Raw genomic sequence first — 20,075 nt, 5'->3', positions numbered from 1 at the left:
GGGTTCCGCCAGGACCACTCGGCTCCAGACCTCATTACGGCCTTGGTCCAAACATGGATAAAAGAGCTGAATTCCAGAGGTGCGGTGAGAGTGACTGCCCTTGACATCAAGGCAGCATTTGACTGAGTGTGGCACCAAGGAGCCCTAGTAAAATTGAAGTCAATGAGAATCAGGGGGGGAAAACTCTCCAGTGGCTGAAGTCATACCTAGCACAAAGGAAGATGGTAGTGGTTGTTGGAGGCCAATCATCTCAGCCCCAGGACATTGCTGCAGGAGTTCCTCAGGGCAGTGTCCTAGGCCCAACCATCTTCAGCTGCTTCATCAATGACCTTCCCTCCATCATAAGGTCAGAAATGGGGATGTTCACTGATGATTGCACAGTGTTCAGTTCCATTCGCAACCCCTCAGATAATGAATCAGTCCATGCCCACATGCAGCAAGACCCAGACAACATCCAGGCTTAAGCTGATAAGTGGCAAGTAACATTCGCGCCAGACAAGTACCAAGCAATGACCATCTCCAACAGGAGAGAGTCTAACCACCTCCCCTTGACATTCAACGGCATTACCATCGCCGAATCCCCCACCATCAACATCCTGGGGGTCACCAATGACCAGAAACTTAACTGGACCAGCCACATAAATACTGTGGCTACAAGAGCAGGTCAGAGGCTGGGTATTCTGCAGCAAGTGCCTCACCTCCAGACTCCCCAAAGCCTTTCCACCATCTACAAGGCACAAGGTTGAGTAACTTTATAGCCTTCCTTGACTGAATATGACGACTTAGGTAGTTACAATACCATTCACTGTGTGAGATTGTTTCCTCCTTATTCATAACTCAGTAAAATAACACTCAACTAAGGCAACATCCTACCCTCACGCTAACAATGTTTGGAATATTATGATTTAAGCCTCTGGCACGTTGGTGATGATAGGCAGCTACATTGTTCTATCACAGGAGATTATTCATTCCTATATTAATTTGTTTCTTAAATCACCTATTTTCATTTATCTAGTTTGTGGTTTGTAAGAGTTTGAACAGCTGTTCAAAAGCATCCTTAGCTTCATTAGATTTGTTGTTCCCTATCAATGTTACCTGTGCTGGTGCAGTTTGACAGGACAAACCATTAGCTATTTCAGTTTGGGTTGGGGCAGCTCTGCGTTAATAATGATATACTCATGCAGCAATTTAAGTTGGTAAAAGTAATCTAATGTGTGGAAGAAGAAAATTCCAAATTTGGTATTCTACCAAACATTCTGGGATTCATACAGTACTCAATGTGCCCAATTTAAAAATTACGTTTTGTTTGCTTTTATATTGTGCAGCCGAGTTCAATTTCTTTATTTTAAGTATCTTTGTAATTATGTTGCTTTTCTTTGTTTGGTACTGTACTACCAATATAATGATATGTTAGTGACATAAAAGTATTTGTCCCATTATTCACCAGATCACAAGATAGTTACAGATAAGAAAAACCATTCAGCCCAACTAAATTCATCCATTCAGAAAGATCCTAAAGTCCCCTCATTGCAGCATCTTATTGGGGTAGATTTTTGTCTTTACCACCTAGGCTTTAAGCATTGCCTGGGCAGAGCACAGCAAGGCAGATCTGGCAGAGAAATCACATACCAGTTACAGAACCCGCTAGACTTTTCTTCCATGGAAGTAAGACTAATGAGTCTGTAATTATGTTTACTTCCCATCCCATATCACTTTTTTAATGATATGTACTTTTGAGTTGGGGAGAAAATTTTATTTTGATAGTATTCCATTTTTTTCTCACTGACAGGGGTCGTGGCAAGCATCAGTGGCCAGGACGTTCCCTGAGAAAGATGAACAGCATGGACAATAGAGTGATTCCTTGATCCAGTATTTCTAATGGGGAGCAGAGCTTTCAGGCAGTGCATATTAGGAAATTGTGGGCATGCAGCTTGTAATTTTTGATGCATAATTTTAACGGATGGAAAATCAGGGACTACTGCCTGTGATTTGTTTCCCCTGGCTGGGGAGTCCAGAACGAGGGGTCACAGTCTCAGGATACGGGGTCAGACATTTAGGACTGAGAAGAGAAGAAATTTCTTCACTCAGAGGTTGGTGAATCTGTGGAATTCTCTACCACAGAAGGCTGTGAAGGCCAAGTCACTGTTTATATTTAAGGAGACAGATAGATTTCTAGACACAGAAGGCATCAAAGGGGTATGGGGAGAGAGCAGGAATATGGTATTGAGATAGAGGATCAGCCATGATCATATTGAATGGCGGAGCAGGCTCGAAGGGCCGAATAGCCTACTCCTGCTCCTATTTTCTATGTTTCTAAGTCAAGAGTGTGATGGAATACTCTCCACTTGTCTGGATGAGTTTTTTGTTTTATTCGTTCATGGGATGTGGGCGTCACTGGTGAGGCCAGCATTTATTGTCCATCCCTAATTGTCCTTCAGAAGGTGGTGGTGAGCCGCCTTCTTGAATGGCTGCAGACTGCGTGGTGAAGGTTCTCCCACAGTGCTGTTAGGAAGGGAGTTCCAGGATTTTGACCCAGCGACGATGAAGGAACGGCGATATATTTCCAAGTCGGGATGGTATGTGACTTGGAGGGGAACGTGCAGGTGGTGTTGTTCCCATGTGCCTGCTGCTCTTGTCCTTCTAGTTGGTAGAGATCGCGGGTTTGGGAGGTGCTGTCGAAGAAGCCTTGGTGAGTTGCTGCAGTGCATCCTGTGGATGGTACACACTGCAGCCATCGTGCGCCGGTGGTGAAGGAAGTGAATGTTCAGGGTGGTGGATGGGGTGCCAATCAAGCGGGCCTCTTTGTCCTGGATGGTGTCGAGCTTCTTGAGTGTTGTTGGAGCTGCACTCATTCAGGCAAGTGGAGAGTATTCCATCACACTCCTGACTTGTGCATTGTAAATGGTGGAAAGGCTTTGGGGAGTCAGGAGGTGAATCACTCACTGTAGAATACCCAGTCTATGACCTCTTGTAGCCACAGTATTTATATGGATGGTCCAGTTAAGTTTCTGGTCAATGGTGACCCCCAGGATGTTGATGGTGGGGGATTCGGCGATGGTAATGCCGATGAATGTCAAGGGGAGGTGGTTAGACTCTCTCTTGTTGGTGATGGTCATTGCCTGGCAATTGTCTGGCGCGAATGTTACTTGTAAGTGATTGGTGCGTTGTTTCACAGGGACAGTACTTTCATCTCCCTTCCTAGTGAATAGCAATAGCAGCTTCATACCATTTCCCCACACAGCTACATCTAACAACGTGCGGGGGTGTGGGTCACTGATACTGTCATGCAGGATGCCCACATGGATACCAACTGAAAACGCATCGTGCAGTTAGAGTGCATAGGCAGGATCTACTATGTGAGGCACCATTAAGATTTCAATATGACAAGTCTAAATGTAACTTGCATCCTGAATGTGTGCTCTGCTGCTATATGGCCATAAAAAAACCTTGCATTTATACAGCACCTTTCCACCATGTAAGCATTGCAGAAAATATATCCTCAGGACGTCCCAAAGTGCTTTACAGCCAATGAAGTACTTTTGAAGTGTAGTCACTGTTGCAATATAGGAAACGCAGCAGCCAATTAGTACACAGCAAGGTCCCACAAACAGCAATGAGATAAAGATCAGATCATCTATAAGTGATGTTGGTTGAGGGATAAATATTGGCCAGAACACCAGGGAGAAGTTTGACACTTTTCCTCAGGTCTACAGCCATCTTCCATATTTCCAGCCAGTTCTCTGGGAATTTCAGAGACCAAACACCCTGGCAGCTATCTCCCACCAGGCAATCTCTGGCGAGAGTACTCGAGTGCCAACCAGGAAAACCCCTTTGTGCCTCAATATATGCACCAGCACCATCCTCAAACATGCTGTATGCTTTTAGGAACACTGCACTCAATGAGAAATATAATGTGAATCCTTAACGTACGAACAGGAGGAGGCCATTCAGTCCCTGAGCCTGTTCCATTCAATTAGATCATGGCTGATCTGTATCTTAAATCCACCTACCCACTTTGGTTCCGTAACCCTTAATACCTTTACTTCACAAAAATCTATCAATCTCAGTTTTGAAATTTTCAATCTTAAACATCCTCCCTTCAGTTCATATGAAATGGGAGCATAGTTCAGACGATTCATTGATTTGAATTTCAACAGGTTCCTTTCATTTCTTCACTCAATTGACTTTATGCGATTGTGTAAAATGGGTGATAGCGAGTCAGCAGCCCATTTTACATCTCTCCCCATTTTTATTCCCGTTGAAGTCAACGGAAATAAAAATGGGAAGAGATGTAAAACGGGCTGCTGACTCGCTATCACCTGTTTTACACTATAGCACAAAGTCAAGATCTACCCCAACGATTTTATTTGTAGGTCATAAGGGAAAACCTTAAATAAGACTTTTGCTGCAGCTTGCTCACCACTGCCTTCATAACCTACTAGAAGTTGCTTTTTAAAGAAATGTCACTGTCTTACAAATTTCAGACTTAAAACAGATTCTACTTTTCAAGCCAAAATGCAAACAAGTGATTAAAAGTAACGAGAGGTACTGAACACTCAACAGTGCAAAATGTTTTAAGCTCACTGTGGCCACAACCTTATGATTTGTCACTCCTTACATGGAATTTACAGCACAGAAACAGGCCACCTGGCCCAACAGATCTATACTGGCATTTATGCTCTACACAAGCCTCCTCATCTAACCTTATCAGCATAACCTTCTATTCCTTTCTCCCTCACATACTTATCTAGCTTCCCCTTAAACGTATCTATGTTATTCCCCTCAAATACTCCATGTGGTAGCAACTTCCACATTCTAACCACTCTGGGTAATAAAATCTCTCCTGAATTCCTTACTAGATTTATTAACGTCTATCCTATATTTGTGGTCCCTAGTTTTGATCTCCCCACAAGTGGAAACATCTTTTCTACATCTACCCTATCAAACCCTTTCATAATCTTAAATAAATCTTCATAATCTATCAGGTCACCCCTCAGCCTTCTTTTAAAAAGCCTCAGCCCGTTCAATCTTTCATGATAGGTATAACCTCTCAGTTCTGGTATCATCCTTGTAAATCTTTAGTGTAGATAAAATTGTGCACTCACTTTCCTTGTTTGTGTATCTCTTTATGTAACTGTACAGATTTATTTCCATCTCATTTATTTCTAGGACATCAAGTCTTGGTAAAGCAGCATGTTTTATTCATAAGTTCTCCCATATGCTGCAAATACATCCCAGTAAGTCATTGTGACTTGCCATTTTTACATCCTGCCATTTTAAGCAGTAACTTATTAATACAATAAGCAAATCACACAAGAGCTACAAAATTTAAAGAGCCTTTTACTTCTGTTTGAAATAAACATCTCTCATCTCTTCCAGTTGCTACTTTAGTTGCATTTCAAAATCCATTGTGTTAAAAACAGTCTGTGCAATATCAGGGAAACAGAAGAACCCAACCCTTTAAATGGCTGCAGCAGAGCAAGAAATCCCCATCTCCCTGCGTACAACTCCCAAAGCCAGCCCACGGCATGAGGAGAGCTTGCATGGAATACTTAAACGAATGTCGAACCTGAAGCTTAAGTGGGAATGGGGATGCACAATATGTCAGGTGGATGCCAGGCTGTGCACGATTCCCACTCTGGCCACTCCCATCTCAGAAATTCTATGCTAGCATCTCACCTTTCTTCTTAACATGCTACAGTCCATTGATAGGTTCACTAATGTATGCTGTTCTGCATATATTAGTGTATATTTCTTCCAACCACCTTCCACTTCATTATACGAACATATGAAAACAGCAGACCCTCAACCCGTTTAGTTTCCATTTTATCTTTCTGATGCTTTTTTGACTGCCTTTGTCCCCTTTCTACAAGAAATACTTGTATTTATATAACACCCTTAATGTAGAAAAAGTCCCAAGGCACATCACAGAGGTATAAACAGAAAAAAAACATGGATGCCTAGCTAAAGGAGATATTAGGAGGGATAAGATTGGTTTTAAGGAGGATCCTTCACCTTTTTAATCTCTATTCACTGTTTGAATGAGCTGTTTTACTCCCCTTTGATTTCTGTTTTACTGCCTGATTTTTGTATATCGCACAACAGATTTACACCTCTTTCAAACTTTTTTATATATACTTTTCACAGGCTATTAAGTGAAGCTTTTACTGCTTCTTTGTAACAGTAGTCAGCATTGCTGACTCTTGACTTACCCATTGCTTTCCTCCCCTTCCCTCTTCATTTTTGTTAGTCCTATAAAAAGGGTTTTTTGTTTACTTTCAGTTATAAGATCTCTCCTGAAATGTTAACCTGCCGTCTCTCTTTTCACATGCAAGTCTGTTTCCTTCACATTCCAACATTTGTAGTTTTTTTTTTAAATCCCTTCCCTGGGGATCTCTTTCAACTGAGGTGACTTTTATATAATCATAGAATGGTTACAGCACAGGAGGCCATTCGGTCCATCAAGTCTGTGCCGGCTCTTTGTAAGAGTAATCCAGTTAGTCCCATTCCCCCGCTCTTTCCCCATAGCCCTGCAAATTTTTTCCCTTCAAGTATTTATCCAATTCCTTTTTGAAAACCATGATTGAATCTGCTTCCACCACCCTTTCAGGCAGCGCATTCCAGATCATAACTACTCGCTGCATAAAAATGTTTTTCCTCATGTCGCCTTTGGTTCTTTTGCCAATCATCTTAAATCTGTGTCCTCTAATTCTCGACCCTTCCACCAATGGGAACAGTTTCTCTATCTACTCTGTCTAAACCCTTCATGATTTTGAACACTTCTATCAAATCTCCTCTTAACCTTCTCTGCTCTAAGAACAATCCCAGCGTCTCCAGTCTATCCATGTAACTGAAGTCCCTCTCCAAGGCCTTCACATCCTTCCTAAAGTGCGGTGCCCAGAATTGGACGCAATACTCCAATTGTGGCCAAACCAGTTTTTTTCAATATATAAAGGTTTAACATAACTTCCTTCTTTTTGTACTCCATGCCTCTATTTATAAAGCTCAAGCTCCCGAATGCTTTTTTTAAAACCGCTTTCTCAACCTGTCCTGCCATCTTCAAAGATTTGTGCGTATAGGCCCTGTATTTTTAAGAACTTGCTGCTTTCCTCCTCACCAGAAGAGGCATTAGTGTCTTGGGCTGTACACTGTTCATCTGTGAAAATACAAACAAATAATAAATTTATGACTTTGGAAAGATTGTTATCTGATCCGCTTGCCTTTTTAAAAGGCTATTGCACTTGATTTTATATTAAAATTATTAAGTCAAAACCATTCTGGCCGATTGTCAAGCCTCAATCCCTTTTTGCATGCTTTCATTACTCAATGACATGCTCATCTTTACCCTCAACATTATTACGATTCATTTATATAGCACCTTTCATGACCTCAGGACATCACAAAGCGCTTTACAGCCAATGAATTACTTTTGAAGTGTAGTCACTGTTGTAATGTAGGAAACATCCTTTAATAATAATCATACCTACTCGACTTCGGGATGAATATCATCATAAATGTCCATTTCTTTGCAGCTCAAATAGTTTATTGCCAAGCCATTTTTAGCTCTCACCAACTGGGTCCAGGAAGGGTCTTTTAATCTTTTCCTGGACCCCTCACTCGAGCACAAGCCTTGTGTCCCAGACCAACCCAATGGACACCAAGCTGTACTTCCTGGACTGTCTCTGGTGACTTCATAGAATCATTAAATGTTATAGCACAGAAATAGACCATTTAATCCAACGAGTCTGACCTGGTATTTTTCTCCACATGAACCACCTAGTCAAATCCCATTCTCCCATTTACTCCCTGTATCCTTTAAAATTCCTCTTTAAAAGGACTTAATTGGCTGTAAAGCACTTTGGGATGTTGTCCTGAAAGGAGCTATAGAAATGCAAATCTTTAACAAAGCACATCAAACACAGTGGTCAAGGTGGATGCAAAAATTGGAGGAAGAGTGGGAATGGTAAAGAGAGTACGGCCTTTCTTGTCACCACTGGTTGCTGCAGTATTTCACAAAGCTTCTTGCTGGTATATTGAAGACCTATTGGCAGATTGCAGGAAAAACCTGAATGAAATGATGTAGGGTGGAAGGAGGCTTCTGTGGAGCATAAACATTGGTACAGACCAGTTGGGCCGAATGGTCTGTTTCTGTGTTGTAAATTCTATGTAAGTAACTATCAACTTCTTTTTGAAAGAATTTATTGACTGTGGTTCAACAATGGCTTGTGACAAAGAATGTCACATTTTAACCATCCTCTGTGTAAAGAATTTTTGAGAAACTTTCCCTTTAATTAATTTTTGTGATTATCTTAAATTTGTGTCTCTTAATTATCAGCTTGCCAACAAATGGAAACAATCTTGCACTACAGAACTCCTCATTAGTATCCAGGAATTGCTACATGCTGTAGACATTGCCTCTAGGGTTGCCAACACTGTTGGATGTATTCCTAGAGGTTTCATCACATGACCTCCCACTTCCAACCACCCTTTTTTCCCATCTCCAATATTTTTATAACTAATAAACAAAAAAGTGTAAAAAAAACACCATTCTTTTTAATGCCTCGATGATTTTTCTCCCAGGTTTTGCTCGCAGCAGTGTCCAGGAGATTAATCTTTAATTCATGGAGGCTCCAGTTCAATCCTGGAGTTGGCAACCCTAATTGCCTCCCTGTCTTCTCATGAGCACAGCCTCTTTGTCTGATTAATTACTAGATCAAGCAATGAGGTCTGCTTTCCTGTAGACAACCTGACTCCAGTCTCAGCTTATGGTCCAGCAAAGGAAAGGCAGCTTCCACCCAACCCCAAGCAAAAAATACTGTGGATACTAGAAATCTGAAATAAAAACAGAAAATGCTAGAGAAGTTCAGCAAGTCAGGCAGCATCTGTGGAGAGAGAAACAGAGTTAACGTTTCAGGTTGATGATCTTTCATCAGAACTGGAAGATGTTCGAGATGAACAGCTTATAAGGAGCACAGAGGAAAAAAGGATGAGTTGTAATTAGGTGGAGGCCCGGAGGTTATTAAATGAGAAGTGATAATGAAACATAGAATCATAGAAAGGATACAGCACAGATGGAGGCCAATCGGCCCATCGAGTCCACGCCAGCTCTATGCAAGAGCAATCCAGCTAGTCCCACCACCCCCCCACCCCGCCCTTTCCCCATAGCCCTGCAAGTTTTTTTCTTTTCAAGTACTTATCCAGTTCCCTTTTGAAGGCCATGATTGAATCTGCCTCCACCACCCCCTCGGGCAATGCATTCCAAATCCTAACCACTCGCTGGGTAAAAAAGTTTTCCCTCATCTTTGGTCCTTTTGCCAATCAGCTTAAATCTATGTCCTCAGGTCCTTGACCCTTCCGCCAATGGGAACAGTTTCTCTCTGTCTACTCTGCTTAGACCCTTCATGATTTTGAAAATATCTTTCAAATCATAAGAACATAAGTACATAAGAAATAGGAGCAGGAGTAGGCCAATCGGCCCTTCGAGCCTGCTCCGCCATTTAATATGATCATGGCTGATCTGATCCTAACCTCAAATCTAAATTCATGTCCAATTTCCTGCCCGCTCCCCGTAACCGTCTCTGTTCCAAGGAGAACAACCCCAGCTTCTCCAGTCTATCCATGTAACTAAAGTCCCTCATCCCTGGAATCATTCCAGTAAATCTCTTCTGCACCAAATCATTGAAGGTGGCAGAGCAGGTTGAGAAAGTGGTTAAAAAAGCATACGGGATCCTGGGCTTTATCTTTTGTGTAGTGCGGGGCCCAGATCTGGACACAATACTCCAGTTGTGGCCAAATCAGTGTTTTATAAACGTTTATCATTACTTCCATACTTTTGTACTCTATGCCTCTATTTATAAAGCCCAGGATCCCGTATGCTTTTTTAACCACTTTCTCAACCTGCCCTGCCACCTTCAACGATTTGTGCACATATACTCTGTTCTCTCTGTTCCTGTACCATTTTAGAGTTGTGCCCTCTAGTTTATATTGCCTCTCCTCGTTCTTCCTACCAAAATGTATTACTTTGCATTTTTCTGCGTTAAATTTCATCTGCCACGTGTCCGCCCACGCCACCAGCCTGTCTCTATCCTCTTGAAGTCTATCCCTGTCCTCCTCACTGTTCACTATCCTTCCAAGTTTTGTGTCATCTGCAAATTTTGAAATTGTGCCCTGTACACCCAAGTCCAAGTCATTAATATATATCAAGAAAAGCAGCGGTCCCAACACTGACCCCTGGGGAACACCACTGTACACCTCCCTCCAGTCCGAAAAACAATCATTCACTACTACTACTCCCTGTCCCTTAGCCAATTCTGTATCCATGTTGCTACTGCCCCCTTAATTCCATGGGCTGCAATCTTGATGATAAGCCTACCGTGTGGCACTTTATCAAACGCCTTTTGGAAGTCCATATACACCACATCAACTACATTGCCCTCATCTACCCTCTGTGTTACCTCATCAAAAAACTCTACCAGATTAGTTAAACACGATTTGCCTTTAACAAATCCATGCTGGCTTTCCCTAATCAATCCACACTCGTCCAAGTGACTGTTAATTCTGTCCTGGATTATCGTTTCTAGAAGTTTCCCCACCACTGAGATTAAACTGACTGGCCTATAGTTGCTGAGTTTATCCTTAACCCTTTTTTGAACAAGGGTGTAACATTTGCAATTCTCCAGTCCTCTGGCACCACCCCTATATCTAAGGATGATTGGAAGATTATGGTCAGTACCTCCATAATTTCCACCCGTACTTTCCTAGGATGCATCTCATCCAGACCGAGTGACTTATCTACTTTAAGTACAGTTAGCCTTCCAAGTACCTCTTTATCAATTTTTAGCCCATCCTGTATCTTTATATCTTCCTATACTGAGGCTGTGGCAGCATCTTCTTCCTTGGTAAAGACAGATGCAAAGTACTCATTTAGTACCTCAGCCATCCCCTCTGCCTCCATGATTAGATTGCCTTTATGGTCCCCAATCGGCCCCACCCCTCCTCTTACTACCCGTTTACTGTTTACATGCCTGTAAAAGACTTTTGGATTCCCTTTTATGTTGGCCGCCAGTCTATTCTCATATTCTCTCTTTGCCCCTCTTATTTTCTTTCTCACTTCCCCTCTGAACTTTCTATATTCTGCCTGGTTCTCACTTGTCTTATCAACCTGACATCTGTCATACGCCCCTTTTTTCCGTTCCATCTTACTCTCTATCTCTTTTGTCATCCAGGGAGCTCTGGCTTTAGTTGCCCTACCTTTTTTGCCTCGTGGGAATGTGCCTGGACCTGAACCAGCTCCTCCTTACAGTTCAATTACAGTTTTGCTTGCCAATCTTTGATTCCAATTTACCCGGGCCAGATCTGTCCTCATCCCATTGAAATTGGCCCTCCTCCAATTGAGTATTTTTACTTTAGAGTGGTCCATATCCTTTTCCATAGCTATTCTAAACCTTATGATACTATGATCGCTGCTCCCTAAATGCTCTCCCACTGACACTTGCTCCACTTGGCCCGTCTCATTCCCTAGAACCAAGTCCAGCAAAGCCTCCTTCCTCGTTGGGCCAGAAACATACTGGTTAAGAAAGTTACCCTGGACACATTTCAAAAATTCCTCCCCCTCTGTGCTCCTTATATTATTATTGTTATCCCAGTCTATATTAGGATAGTTGAAGTCCCCAGTTATCACACTAATGGTGTTACAATTGCCTCCTTCTCTGTTTTTATTTCACCCAACCCAGTTAGTTTTTTTAAAAAGCAAACACATTATCCTATAATTATCAGAAAAGAAAAAGCTTATACCACAATTTGTTACATTTTTAACATATTTTCAATGATTTGCTGATCTGTTATATCGTCTAACAATTTCCTGCACTTATTTCAAGCAGTCTGCTGACCACTCAACCAGTTGATGTTCTCTTTAGAACAAAAAGGAGAAAAAGTGCTGGAAACATTCAGCAGGTAAGGCAATGTCTGTGCAGAGAACAGACCAATCAACATTTCAGATGTAGACTCTTCGTCGGAACTGAGTTTTCTTCCCATTCGCAGAATTAGGGGGAAGTTGAGAGCAAAATTAAATATTTGCTCATTGTTCAACTTGTGACCAGAATAAAATGCTAGTTTAATATTTTCTGAAGATTTCTACTCTGTGAATTCACTTGCCTTTTCTCTCTACAGATGCTGACAAACCTGCTGTGCATTTCCACAGTTGTAACAGGACAGAACCTAGCATCTGTCACACTAACAGCAATATTACTGTGCCTTGCTGCAAATAGCTTCTGCAGTACTGTAACAACCTGCAAAGGTGGTCATTTCCACCACGGAAATACCTCTAGCTGTGTGTCCTCTGATACTCTACCCTTCAAATAGCTTTTGGACTCACTCGCCCTCCACACCTGTCTCCGAACCTGGACATCAGTTCGTCGATGCTCCAAGCTGACTCCACCCTACCTATCTCGACTTTATCCCAGCATGGGACCTCTGACTTTAACCTTGGACTCCCTAATATTGTCTCCTCTCTATTCCCTGTTTATTACCAGGACATATCTATCCCAATCTTGCTATGTAGCCATGCCTATGTAACTTGAGTTTCCGTGTCCATTCGCGTACACGTTTTGGCTGCCGGTCTGGACCGAGCCCATCACTTCATCGCTTCTATTTCCACCTTTTATCTTTTCTTTTTACCCTTCCTAGACCCTGCTTTCCAGTCGTCATGCCTCCTTTCATTTCTCCCCTCTCGTGTACTCTTTCCCCCCCCCCCACCAAATCCCTACCCTCAACATTCTTCAACCTTCCTACTCTCCTGCCACCCTCCCAGGCTTGACACCCTTTTAGATGAGCCTACAGCTTCCCTCTGTGCCTCTCTTCGCATCTTCCGAAGGACCCAGCGAGGCACTCGTCGCTGCCTCCTTACAAGCAGCAACCCCAACTGCCCCAACCTACAATCTCACTGACTTTCCCGCCCAGTGCGCCCACTGGGGGCTAGCCTTGCCACTAACCCCTCCCAGCGCTGATCCTGTGGGTTCTGCCAGCGGATCAGCTATCACTGCCCCTCTCCGCATCTCCCTCCAGAATGTCCGCTACCTGTGAACAAGGCCCTTGCCATCGATGAGTTTATTGAGGATGATTGCATCAACATCATGGCCTTGACGGAAACCTAGCTGACGGGTGAGGAACACTTTCCCCCTTAATGAAGCCTCCCTGCCTGGCTGTACCTTCCATCACTTGCCCGGCCCAGACTGGCAGTGTGGCCCTTATCACTTTGGTCTGTCCCCTACTCCTCTGACACCTTCTCTTCCTTTGAGTATTTCACTTTGTTCCACCCCTCTCGCCTCTCCTTTAAAATCCTTGTTCTCTACCGCCCACCCAAGTACCATGCCAAGTTCTCACTGAGATATCTTCACTGCTTTCCTCCCTCAGCCTCTGCACCAAGCGACTTCTCATCCTCGGTGATTTCAATCTCCATCGCAACTCATCATGCTCTCTCTCCTCTGAGTTCACTGGCCCTCCTAACTTCTTTTAATCTCTCCCTCCATATTAGCTCTCCTACCCATATTCAAAGCCATCCCCTCGACCATGCCATCTCACGTGGGCTCTCTACTCCCATGGTGTCAATCATGGATAAGGTCTGGAAAAAGCTCTCCCCCAAATCACTTACAACTGCACTTTCAATTCCCAATTGTCTAGCCTTTGGCCCTTAATTCACCATGACATTTCTACAAGTACCGATCTGCTCAATCACACCCTCACATCCACCTCTGATGCACTTGTCCCCATTAAAACCATTACTCCCTCTCACCTTGGTCGTTCCCCCCTGGTATGGCCCTCATCTCCGCTTCCTTAAGTCCAAGGGACGCAGTCGAATGTTTATGGTCAACAACTTGTTTAACCATTCATTGCCAGATCTGGCTGGACCACGTACAGCACTATCGGGTGCTGCTCTCTCTGCCAAAACTGCTCACTATTCAAGGATCATCCTGGAATGCAAAGCCAACCCCCAGCTTCCCTTCACTACAAACCGGCTTCTTAATCCCCTCTCCCCTACCCCCTCCACCCTCACCTCCAATAAGGAGCTCATGGATGACTTTGTCACTAAGATTGAGATCGTCCGTTCAGCTGCCTCTGCCGCTTCCCTTCCTTCCCCTAGCCCACCAAACCAAACTTCCCCTAAGTTTTTCCCCTGACCTAGCCCTGAACTCACATCTTTGTCTAGTTTCTCTCCTATCTCCCCTCGTGCCCCCTCCGAGCTCATCTAGACCATGAGTCCTGGGTCCTGCTCACTCGACCCTATTCCCACCAAACTGCTGACCACTCAACTTCCCTTCCTGGCCCCCGTGTTGGCTGATATTGTTAATGATTCCCTCTCCTCAGGTACTGTCCCCTCCTCTTCAAATCTGCCGTCATCACCCCCCTCCTCAAAAATCCCACCCTTGACTCCTCTGTCCTTGCAAACTACCACTCCATCTCCAACTCCCTTTCCTCTCCAAAGTCCTGAATGTGTGATTGCCTCCCTAATCCCTCCTCATCCTTTTCGACCAGCCTTTGACATGGTTGATCACACCATCCCCCTCCAACGCCTCTACTCTGTCATCCAGCTGGGTGGGACTGTGCTCACCTGGTTCTATTCTTATCTATCCTGTCGTAGGAACATAGGAACAGGAGTAGGCCATTCAGCCCCTCGTGCCTGCTCCGCCATTTGATAAGATCATGGCTGATCTGTGATCTAACTCCATATCTCTGCCTTTGGCCCATATCCCTGCCTTTGGCCCATATCCCTTAATACCTTTGGTTGCCAAAAAGCTATCTATCTCACATTTAAATTTAGCAATTGAGCTAGTATCAATTGCCGTTTGCGGAAGAGAGTTCCAAACTTCTACAACCCTTTGTGTGTAGAAATGTTTTCTAATCTCGCTCCTGAAAGGTCTGGCTCTAATTTTTAGACTGTGCCCCCTACTCCTAGAATCCCCAACCAGTGGTAATAGTTTCTCTCTATCCACCCTATCTGTTCCCCTTAATATCTTATAAACTTTGATCAGATCACCCCTTAACCTTCTAAACTCTAGGGAATACAACCCCAATTTGTGTATTCTCTCCTCGTAACTAAACCCTTGAAGTCCAGGTATCATTCTAGTAAAGAAGTTAGAGAATCACCTGGAATGGCTTCTCTTTCCGCTCCGTTACCTCTGGAGTCTCCCAAGGATCTATCCTTAGCCCCCTCCTATTTCTCATCTACATGCTGCCCCTTGGCGACATCATCCCAAAACACATCAGGTTCCACATGTACGCTGACGACACCTCATCACCACCGTCTCTCATTTGTCATACTGCTCGTCCAACATCCAGTACTGGATGAGTAAAAATTTCCTCTGACTAAATATTAGGAAGACCGAAGCCGTTGTCTTTGGTCCCCGCCACAAATTCCAACTCCATCTCTCTCCCTGGCCACCGTCTGAGGCTGAACCAGATTTTTTGGCAACCTTGGCGTCCAATTTGACCCTGAGGTGAGCTTTCGACCACATTTACGCTCCATCACTAAGTCTACCTACTTCCACCAATGTAATATCACCCGTCTCTGCCCATGCTTCAGCTCGTCTGCTGCTGAAACCATCATCCATGCCTTTGTTACCTCTAGGTTAGCCTATTGCTACACTCTCCTGGCCACCTTCCACCCTCCATAAACTTAAGCTCATCCAAACCTCTGCTCACCAAGTCCCGTTCACCCATCACCCCTGCGCTCACTGACCTATATTGGCTCCTGGTCCAGGAAGGCCTCTATTTTAAAATTCTTATTCTTGTTTTCAAATCCCTCCATGGCTTCGCCCCTCCCTATCTCTGTAACCTCCTCCAGCCCTACAACCCTCCGAGATCTCTGCGCTCCTCTAATTCTTACCTCTTGCGCTTCCCCGATTTTCATCGCTCCACCATTGGCGGCCGTGCCTTCAGCTGCCTCGAACCCTAAGCTCTGGAATTCCCTCCCTAAACCTCTCTACTCTCTCCTCCTTTAAGACACTCCTTAAAAGCTTTTGGTTACCTGTCCTAATATCTCCTTATGTGGCTTGTTGTGAAACTTTTGTTTTGAAACACTCCTGTGAAGCACCTTGGGACGTTAAAGGCGTTATATAAATGCAAGTTGTTGCTGTTAATATGTGAAATTAATTCACATGTAGGAGGGAAATATTTGAACACCTGGCCTGCATGGGAGGGAAATAACCATAGGCTTGCTTATGGAGAGGTGTGTATCAATTTTTAAATGCCTGAATGTGACCGTAACTGCACCTCCAACCTCTTTATTCTGCAACCTCACACAAGCTGAAGGATAAATGTAAGGGACTGTAACCTGGTGTTGTAAGATTCAACAGTTTTATTTGAAAACCACAAGCTTTCGGAGCTTTTCTCCTTCGTCAGGTGTGACGAAGGAGAAACCTGACGAAGGAGGAAAGCTTGTGATTTTCAAATAAAACTGCTGGACTATAACCCGGTGTTGTAAGATTCCTTACATTTGTCCACCCCAGTCCATCACCACATCAAAACTAAAGGATGGGGTGGATTTCCGGAAATTGCCGAAGCGCCTCGTTGCGATGTCCGAAAATCACCGAGCGCCGGGAAGGGGGGGGGGGTTGGTGGGGGAAGCGGTTTCCGGAAATTACCGAGGCAGGGCTGTCGAGGAAGAGGCGGTATCGGCGGGCCACTCGGTCCGAAGCTCGTACTTACCATGACGATGGGCAAGTGTCCAATTGCAAACTCCAGCGAATCTAACAGCAGTTGCCGCTGCTGCGGCGCCATTGAACCAGCCGGCAGGCGCCCCCCTGCACGGCGAACTCGGAAACCCCTTGCGCCGCAGGTCACCTGATCACGCGTCAGGCGACGGTTACGAAGCGCGGTTTAAATTCGCTCGCTGTGGCTGGAGATTGTAGCGCTGCCTCCTTACTGTGTTTGATTTATTATTTGTCTGTCGAAGTTTATTGTTACAACCAAGTGGCAGTGGCGGTTTTTTTTTTTTGTTTTCAGTCGTGAATGAGGGGGAAACGAACTCTCCCGCGCGCCGAGCTTTGGGACTCACGTGATGGGACGGCGCCGGACGAGAACCGGTTGGCGGCTCGAGGAGGGGGGCGGGGCAGAGCCCTCGTGTCACGTGACACAGAGACAGCTGACCACAGGGAATCCCGCCAAAGAAAGGCATTAGTTAGATTTGCCTATTAAGTGGTTAGTAGCTAAAGATGACAAGCCGTGCTCCAAATCTTAATAAGACTTACAGGTGAGCAATGCCATGGAAGATTTACTAGTTTTATTTATCCATCTCAAGTTTCTGGGAAGATTTTTTTTTTGTCATGTTACACTTTGAATCCTTCGTAAAAGTTGAGAAGAAAACGAAATATTACATTTTCTCAGTGAAAATTAAGGAATGATGAAAATTCAGTGTTACTGAAGATCTCTGCAAAACATTCCTTAAAATTATACTTCACCTTTACTGGTTTACAGCTTGAAATGCTTATTTCTAACAAGTTAAAAATGCACATTAAAAGAAAAATTGTGCAATATATAATAACCTAAATAAAATTGTTTAAAATTTGCTCTTTGAACACTTTTTATTTCAATCATGTAAGAGCAGAGGAATTCAAACCTGGATGGTTTTAAGAGTTATAGTTTTGAATTGTATAGCGCCATTGCTGGAGATCACCTGTGCATTAGGCTCATCTCGGGTTGTGAGACCTATCTTCTGTGCATCAACCCAACTACCTCTCCTTGATGCACTGACAACACTCTCTTTCTTCTGGCTTTGCTCCCATGCCCTTCAAAACTGCTGGCATTGACCCCCTCCTCAAGAAGACTACTCTCAGACCCTCTGTCCCCTCTAATTACTGCCCTATGTCTGACTTCCAAGGTCTTTGAACATGTTATCACCAACCAGCTCCATTCTCATATTTCCCATCATTCCTGTATGAATCTTTATTTTTTGAATCTTTCTGGGCACCACACTTTAGGAAGGATGTCAAGGCCTTGGAGAGGGTGCAGAGGGGAATGGTACCAGGGATGATGAGGTTTCAGTAATCTGGAGAGACTAGAGTAGCTAGAATTGTTCTCCTTAGAAGGAGAAGGTTAAAGGGAGATTTAATAGAGGTGTTCAAAATTATGATGGGTTTTGTTAAAATAGATAGGGCTAAACTGTTTCCACTGGCAGGAGGGTCAGTAACAGGACACAGATTTAAAATAATTGGCAAAATAGCCAAGGGGAGATGAGAAATTTTTTTACTCAGCAAGTTGTTATGATCTGGAATGCACTGTCTGAAAGGGTGATGGAAGCAGATTCAATAGTAACTTCCAAAAGGGCATTAAATATTTACTTAAAGTAATAACTTACAGGGCTATGGGGAAAGAGCAGGGGAGTGGGACTAATTGGTAACACTTTCAAAGACCTGGTACAGACACGATAGGCTGAATGGCCTCCTTCTGTGCTATATGATTTTATCTGTTTTTCTGGCCAATCCACAACACCAAAACTGCTGTGATGAAAGTCACCAATGACATTCTTTGTGATTGTGACCAGGGTGCACTATCTCTGTAGTCAACCACTTCATTCTCCACCATCTCTCCTATATGATTCATCTCTGTGGCACCGTCTTCACTTGGTTCTGCACTTAGCTTTCCCAATGGAGTGAGCACATCATCTTCTCTCACCCTATGTGGTCACCTTGCGAGTCTTCCAAGGATCCACCCTTAGCCCCATTCCTCATTTACATGCTGGTCTTCGATGCCATCATCTAGGGTATTGAATCAGTTCCCACATGAATGTTAAAGACAAAGCTCTACCTTTCATTGCCACCCTTTACTCCAAGACGACCAATGTGCTGATGGATTGCTTGAGAGACATCAAGTTGTGGATGAGTCAGAACTTTATTCAACCCAACATGAACAAGACTGAAGGCATTCTGCATTGGTCCAAGCAGAAACTCTGCAGTCTAGTTTCTCATTCCACCTCCCACCTCTCATTCCACCTCCCTACCCAGCTCCTCACTCAGATCAAATTTTATCGTGTACCATCTTGGTCTTCTGTTTGGCTTTCAAGCTCCATTCTTTCTGTCACCATGACCGCCTGATTCCACTTCCACAATACTCACCTCCACCCTTTGCCTCCATCCTTGCCTCGCCCTACAATTCTTCTTGCCGGCCATTACTCTGCACCACACAAGTTCATTCAAAATTCTGCTTTCCCACAACCTAACCCACACTAAGTCATGCCCCCTATTAACCTTGTCCTCACCTTCCTCCACTGGCTCCCTATCTCCAATGTATTGAATTAAAAATCCTCATCCTTATTTTCCAATCTCTCCCTAGTCTTGCCCTAGATTATCTCTGTAGTCTGCACTGGCCCTATGTGTTCGCCTGCACCTTTAAGCCACCTTGGCCCTATACTCTAACTTTCTTCCTAAACTCCTCTGCTTTGCTACCTCTCACCCCACTTTCAAAAACATCCACAAAAATCTACCTATTCGGCTTTGGTCGCCTCCACCCAATCCTTTGTTACACATAATGTGGAGATGCCGGTGATGGACTGGGGTTGACAATTGTAAACAATTTTACAACACCAAGTTATAGTCCAGCAATTTTATTTTAAATTCACAAGCTTTCGGAGATTTTCTCCTTCCTCAGGCAAATGTTTCAAGAGCTCCTTAAATGCGTAGGCTTCAAGGAGCTCTTGAAACATTTGCCTGAGGAAGGAGAAAATCTCCGAAAGCTTGTGAATTTAAAATAAAATTGCTGGACTATAACTTGGTGTTGTAAAATTGTTTACAATTGTTACACATAGTGCTTTACTGTGTTAAAGGTGCTGTATAAATTGTTCCTGCATGCAGTAGAGAGAGATTTAGCTGGGGCTCAATGCAATTGGGGAGGCATTAAATTGGTAATATATCATTCAAAGACAGCAATGGTAAACAATATAAATACACTACAGGATGTAGAGTGAAGAAATTATAAAGTGGATAGCCTCATATGCCCTGTCGTATTATGTGGTGTGCGTAACTTAGTTTATTTGCTGTTACCAACTGCCTCCTGATTTGTACCCTTTATTGCTCACACCAAGGATT

The 20,075-nt window shown here is 43.8% G+C and overlaps 1 protein-coding gene and 1 long non-coding RNA gene across 6 annotated transcripts in view; one reads left to right on the top strand and one right to left on the bottom strand.

Annotated features, from left to right (window-relative positions):
* The window catches only part of LOC137326285 (uncharacterized), a 35,777-nt gene extending 18,958 nt beyond the window's left edge, over window positions 1-16,819 (bottom strand). For 3 of the 4 annotated variants that reach the window (XM_067991225.1, XM_067991229.1, XM_067991226.1), the window contains exons 1-2: window positions 16,702-16,819; window positions 7,118-7,156 (exon numbers count right to left, since the gene is read on the bottom strand). In XM_067991225.1, coding sequence (XP_067847326.1) covers window positions 7,118-7,156; window positions 16,702-16,773 — 111 coding nt within the window. In that variant the 5' untranslated portion in view covers window positions 16,774-16,819. The remainder of the gene's footprint in view (window positions 1-7,117; window positions 7,157-16,701) is intronic. The other variant, XM_067991227.1, reaches the window with a different exon arrangement.
* The window catches only part of LOC137326286 (uncharacterized), a 28,747-nt gene continuing 25,320 nt past the window's right edge, over window positions 16,649-20,075 (top strand). For both annotated transcript variants that reach the window (XR_010964162.1, XR_010964163.1), the window contains exon 1: window positions 16,649-17,245. This is a non-coding gene — a long non-coding RNA (uncharacterized lncRNA). The remainder of the gene's footprint in view (window positions 17,246-20,075) is intronic.

The sequence above is a fragment of the Heptranchias perlo genome, chromosome 10 (assembly GCF_035084215.1).
Source record: "Heptranchias perlo isolate sHepPer1 chromosome 10, sHepPer1.hap1, whole genome shotgun sequence".
NCBI lineage: Eukaryota > Metazoa > Chordata > Chondrichthyes > Hexanchiformes > Hexanchidae > Heptranchias > Heptranchias perlo.
This window is presented reverse-complemented; position numbering and strand designations above follow the sequence as displayed.